Raw genomic sequence first — 5,733 nt, forward strand, 5'->3', positions numbered from 1 at the left:
TCCAAGTTCCCGTACTCTGACACAAATGTATCATCTTTTGCTGGAACTGATTTCAAATACTGCACTCTACTGTAACTGCATTGTTTAGCTTCAGAGCCAGCTGTTCTTGGTGTGGCCACTGCACATTATGGTAAAAGCATGTGATGGGCGCTTGTTGCCCACCTCATTCCCCAGTTACCTGACCTGAGCCCCATCTGTGGAGATCCCTGCAGTGCACCTGCAAGGTCAGCTGAGCATTTGAAGACAGAGGTTCAACTTTAATATATTGAGTGTGCAGCAGTTTATGAGTTTTTTTTTTTTGTTGAAGACTCATCATACAACTCAATCAGCTCAGTTTGTTAACATATTATCTACCTTTAAACACTGTTCGTTGCTACCCCCCTTAATTTACTGTTCACGGTCAAATTTGACCTGACAGTTTTAACTGCTCTTAAATACCAATACCATGACAAAAAGTATTATTTAATAGAACATTTATTGTAAACAGAACCTTATTAGATAATTAACATCTACAACATGTGTGTTTGTGTGTGTGTGGGTGTGTTTGTTTCTGTATGTGCGTGAATGTGTGCAAACACTCACTGGTGGTTCACATGCACAGTGGCAACATGTTTGTGTGTGTGTGTCTGTCAGTGGGTGTACATGTGTGTGTGCTTTATGTGTGTCTGTTTGTGTGGGTGTGTGTGGGTGTGTGTGCATGCATGCATGTGTGTGGGAACATTGGTGGTAAGTTGTAGGAGTGTATGTAAGGAGATGTCTTTTATCTCCTGGATGAAAATTATACTCTTTCCCAATCATTTCCTATGGCGGTCATTTTTGACCGTGAACAAAAAAGTGTTTCTAAGTTGAATAGATCACTCAAAATTCAAAGAAAGTAGTCCTAAACAATTCTATGTATTCAAAAGCCTTTTGTGAAGGATATCATAAGGATATCAATCTGATGAAAAATGCCAAATGCATGGTACAGGGAATGTATAAATCGGTCATTTTTGACCGGAACAGTGTTAGAAGGCTAAACTCCCAAATAGACCCAGCACTACTGATCCCTCTCTCTCTCTCTGAACTGCATGCTGTAGAAAATAATATCAAAATATCAACATTATATGAAATATAAAACTGTGTAAGTTTAAGACTGTGTATTAGTCGCATATTTATGTAAAAATATTGACTACATTCTTTATCTTGTGGTTTTCACAAACTCTAATTAACATTAACAAACTCTCATGATTAATATAGAATATTAAAGGTGCGCTCAGGGATTGTGCAGGAAGTCATGTTTGTTTGTATTTATGTTTATATTTAAATGTATAGCAGACACTTTTGTGCCAAAAAAATATACATTACATATTAAGGTTAGGGTTAGGCAACGACGGTGGGGGCCAAAAAAAGACCAAGCCGTGACGAGATTTCTGAATGTGACAAAACATATTTGGACTTGAAATCATATAAAATCCTTGACTAAGCCTTCATTAAAATGATTAATTTATACAGAGTGGCACATTGTCATCCTTTCTCTTGCACACTCTCTCATGAGGCCTCATCTGGAAGTGTAAGGAGGGAGTAGACAGGGATGTGTGAGTCTGTGTTTATCTGCGCCGGCCTCTGATTGGCCACGGGAGGGTAGAGGATGAGGCTTGAATGAGATGCGGGCGGGTTGCTGATGGAGGAGGGCTGCATCAGATCAGAGCTGGACAGCGGCCGAGTGGAGGGTGTGTCTTGAGCATAAATGTTGTCCTGGGAACAGAGAGAAGAGTAGGAAACTAACTAACTTATCTAGTCACTTGATAAACATGGTCACAGATATGTCCACCTTGTTTCAAACATTTTATCCGTTAAAGAATATCAGTTTCTATATTCACTGTATGCACTAGGGGGCAGTGGTAGAGTAGTGGCTAAGGCAGCAGCCAGAAAAAGTTATGAGTTCAATTTCCAGCTTTCACCGTTGTACCCCTGAGCAAGGCACTTAAAGGAGAAATCTGGCCATTTTTCACATGAATATCCACCTTGTTTCCAACTAATATTTTCTCCTGATTTCGGTTTCTATCTTTACTGTGTGTACAGGGCGATGGTAGTGTAGTGGCTAAGGAGCTGGGCTAGAATGCAATAGCCAGAAAAAGTTGTGGGTTCATTTTCTGGCTTTCACCATCGTGCTCCTGAGCAAGGCTCTTAACCCTGAGTGGCTCTGTGGAGAATGGCCCTTGCAGTATAATTGACATATGAGTGGTTGGCATGACATGGCCTTGCAAGTCCTTTTGGATAAAAGCGTCTACTAAATTAATAAATATAAATTAAAATGTGTGTATTATTATTATTATTATTATTATTATTATTATTATTATTATTATTATTATTATGTTTAGTCCAATAATATTGGTATTTTAGATTTGATCTTAATATTACCTGTTTTAATTCAAATGTCAATGTAATGTGTATTGATGTCACTGTAAGTCACTTTGGACCAAAGCATCTGCAAAATACCAGAGTGGTTGTGGTTATGACTCATAAGAATGAGAAAAGGGGGAAAAAACAAGTACTGCTCAACAAAAGTGAAAATACCAGACACGACTAAAACGCAGTGGAGATTTGATCAAATATACTCAGTTCTGAGTGGACTATGCCGATGTTCTTTTTACTACAGTACACATACTTTAGCTCTCTAAGAAGCACACAGAACATGAGCCTTACCTGCAATATAGCTCTTTCATTTGATGTCAGACTGATGTCATTTGATGTTCGAGGAGCCGGCGACCCTGCAACAGATGTGACATATTTATGTGTGAGTGTGTGTGTGTGTGTGTGTGTGTGTGTGTGTGTGTGTGTGTGTGTGTGTGCTTGCACAGTGGTTAAAGTGGGATTTAGCAGGTGGGGGAACCCTAAAATCAGTGTCGGTGCAACAGGGAAAAATGACTCACCGTTAGACAACATATTGAGTATCGTGGTGTAGCAATACTTTTTGGACAATAATTGCTAGCTTTTTGGTTACCTCTGTACATGCGAAAAATTAACTCACCATTTATTTTAACAATATCATCATGCTATATATCGTTGGTATGAAAGACTATATATTTATTGTTAAATTATCTGAGGTGGCGGAACTGCATTCCTCTCCGTTCCCCACCCACTTTAACTCCTGTGTGTGTGTGTGTGTGTGTGTGTGTGTGTTTGTGCCCATAAGTGTATGTATGCGATTGCACACGCTTGACTTACTCTCTGTTGATCTCCTTGTCTTCCTTCTCATCCTGATGCAGACTATGACGATCCCTATCAACACCAGCACTGGTGCTGCCAGAACTATACATGGTGCAATACACAATATAGTATCACCGTATTGCTGCATACAGTACAATTGACTAACGGCCTCTACACACAGCTGCGTGTGTTGCAGTGCTGGAGACACATCCCATTCACTTTACATGGGCTTACGTCATTCGTTGCCGAACTGAATTGTGGGTCCATTGCGTCGCGTTTCTCCCGTCACTCGCGTTGAGAAGTTCAGCTGTTGCTGCACCAACAGACGGCAACGGCAAATCGACGGACGGCACCAACCAATCAAATTACGGTTATGCTTCAAGTCATTTGCATAGCTACCGTCGGGAACACCCACTGGCATGCGTTGACTGAACGCAACTGTGTGTAGAAGCCGTAACATAGCATTGCATAGTGTAGCATTGCAGATGAAAGCATCTTACTATACATGCATACAACACACCATACTATACATACTACTACTACCACCACACTATACATTAGAGCTGACTTGTCTTAGTGGACATGGGATAACCACAGGAAGTGTGATGAATGAAGCTCACCAAAACCTGGAACGGGATAGTTTGAAGATGTTGCTGTGTGTGTGTGTGTGTGTGTGTGTGTGTGTGTGTTTAACATCTGCGTACACATTAGTTGCATATGCTAATATAATTGTCATAGCAAGTGACTGCTACATATCTGCTTACCAGGAGCCAAGAGTTTAGTGATGAATGGAGATGTTGCTGTTGTTGTTGATGTTGTTGTTGTTCTGTTGAAAAGTGAGGTTATGCTATAATATCTCACCGTTGTCTGACCTCGAAAAGAAAGAGGAATAGAGTTGAAAATCTTGCTGAGTAACTGAATAGCAGGTGAAGCATAGTCAAATGTCTCTTTTTTGGTTGTTACAGATTTTATTCAGATTTTTATACATATTTATTTATTTGTTTGTTTGTTTATTTATTCATACTGATCATAGCTGCTATAGGGATTGCTGTTAAACGAAATTCCATTGTGTCCTGTGTGCAATGACAATAAAGCTTCTCATCTTATATTTCATGTCAGAATCAGAATTCATTTTGAGTTCATGTTCATGATCAAGTTCAGTTTGCATACACAAATACCTGTTTCATCGTAGACCTCAAGTTCGGTCTCCTGTTGGTCTCTGCCTCCTCCTGCCTCCACTCCGCACACGTACGTTCCAGTGTCATTGAGGGTCAAATGCAGAATGTGCACATCAAACCTGCTGCTGTTTTTCTTGTCATACAAAATGCATCGCCCAACAGTTGTCGAAGCCTTCTGTCCATCAGATCTAACAAGTGTGACATTATACTCTTTCTTCTGAAGGTATTTGGGGGAGTCTCTGTACACACTTTCATACGGACAGTTAAAGATGGCCGTCTTTCCAACAAGTTTTCTTAACATCGTCCTCTCTGTCTGACACCACACAACTGAAGAATAAAGAGCAGAAGGTGTGAGATTATCATAGTTCACGACCCAGAGCTGCTTGTGGTTTTATGACATTAAGCAGTGTTAGGCATACAATGACTAATCTGAACTACTTATTTTTGCCGCCCTCACAACTTTCACCTGTTAATTTTAGGATTCTCTTAAAGCTAAGTCAGAAATACTACCTATGTGGAACTGAAAACTTCAACTAAGACAGGGAGGAGGAAGAGAGAGAGAGAGAAAGAGATCCTATAGAATTGCCAGCTATCTGTGATGTAGCATCTTCATTCCATATTTTTTTAATGTCTGTACTTCATATTTAGGGCTACTGAAGAGTCTGTTAAACGTCTGCCTTGTGACTAAGAGAAACAAAGAAGTCCAGACATGTCTTAATACTCTGCGCCAGCATCTTCATGTTATTTCATATTGATCGAGTTTAGAGACACAACATACCTGAGACCAGAGAGAGGGAGATGAGAAAGACACATACGCAGTTCCTAGACGTCCTTTGATCCTTCATAGTGGCATGTAGCCGTGTGTGTCTCTGTGTGTTTGTGTGCGTTTTTAACCTTCTTCAACAGTCACTTCATAGGAGTCTGTGGCCAATCTCATGCCGAGTTTCACATCTGTGGGTTTTGGTCTGTTTCAGACAAGGATGTGGTGAACTCTGTCTGACCCCACTCTGACCTATACCTCACAATGGTACTGTGCAAAAGTCTTACCGCGGGGCTACAGTACATCAGGTGTGCAAGTGAAGTGTTCTGCAGAACATGTGATGCAACAATCAGATTCCACTATAATCCATGGAACTGGACACAACTTACGAGAGAGCAGCGCACAACTCGACCTGTCATCTAAAGCTGCTTCTAAAACACTTCTGTTGTGCTCTCGGTGTAGTCTTGTAGCTAGGGGTTTGGTTTGATCCAGTAAAGGATGTGGTTTGGTAGCTGTTGTTGTGGTGAACTCTGTCTGACCCCACTCTGACATATAGTACTGGAGCAAAGGTCTTGGGCTGCCTTGCATGTTTTCCTTTCTCGGTAT

General features: G+C 40.7%; 1 protein-coding gene across 1 annotated transcript; it reads right to left on the bottom strand.

Moving 5' to 3' along the window:
- Positions 1 to 1,474: 1,474 nt before the first annotated feature.
- LOC125298464 lies at positions 1,475 to 5,412 on the bottom strand. Its single transcript, XM_048249214.1, has 6 exons — positions 5,146 to 5,412; positions 4,368 to 4,694; positions 3,954 to 4,061; positions 3,208 to 3,291; positions 2,686 to 2,750; positions 1,475 to 1,734 (listed from the first exon to the last, which is right to left on the bottom strand). Exons 1-6 carry the CDS (start codon positions 5,210 to 5,212, stop codon positions 1,528 to 1,530), a joined length of 858 nt encoding a protein of 285 aa, XP_048105171.1. The 5' UTR covers positions 5,213 to 5,412; the 3' UTR covers positions 1,475 to 1,527.
- Positions 5,413 to 5,733: the final 321 nt, after the last annotated feature.

The sequence above is a fragment of the Alosa alosa genome, chromosome 7 (genome assembly GCF_017589495.1).
Source record: "Alosa alosa isolate M-15738 ecotype Scorff River chromosome 7, AALO_Geno_1.1, whole genome shotgun sequence".
NCBI classification, from domain to species: Eukaryota; Metazoa; Chordata; class Actinopteri; order Clupeiformes; family Clupeidae; genus Alosa; species Alosa alosa.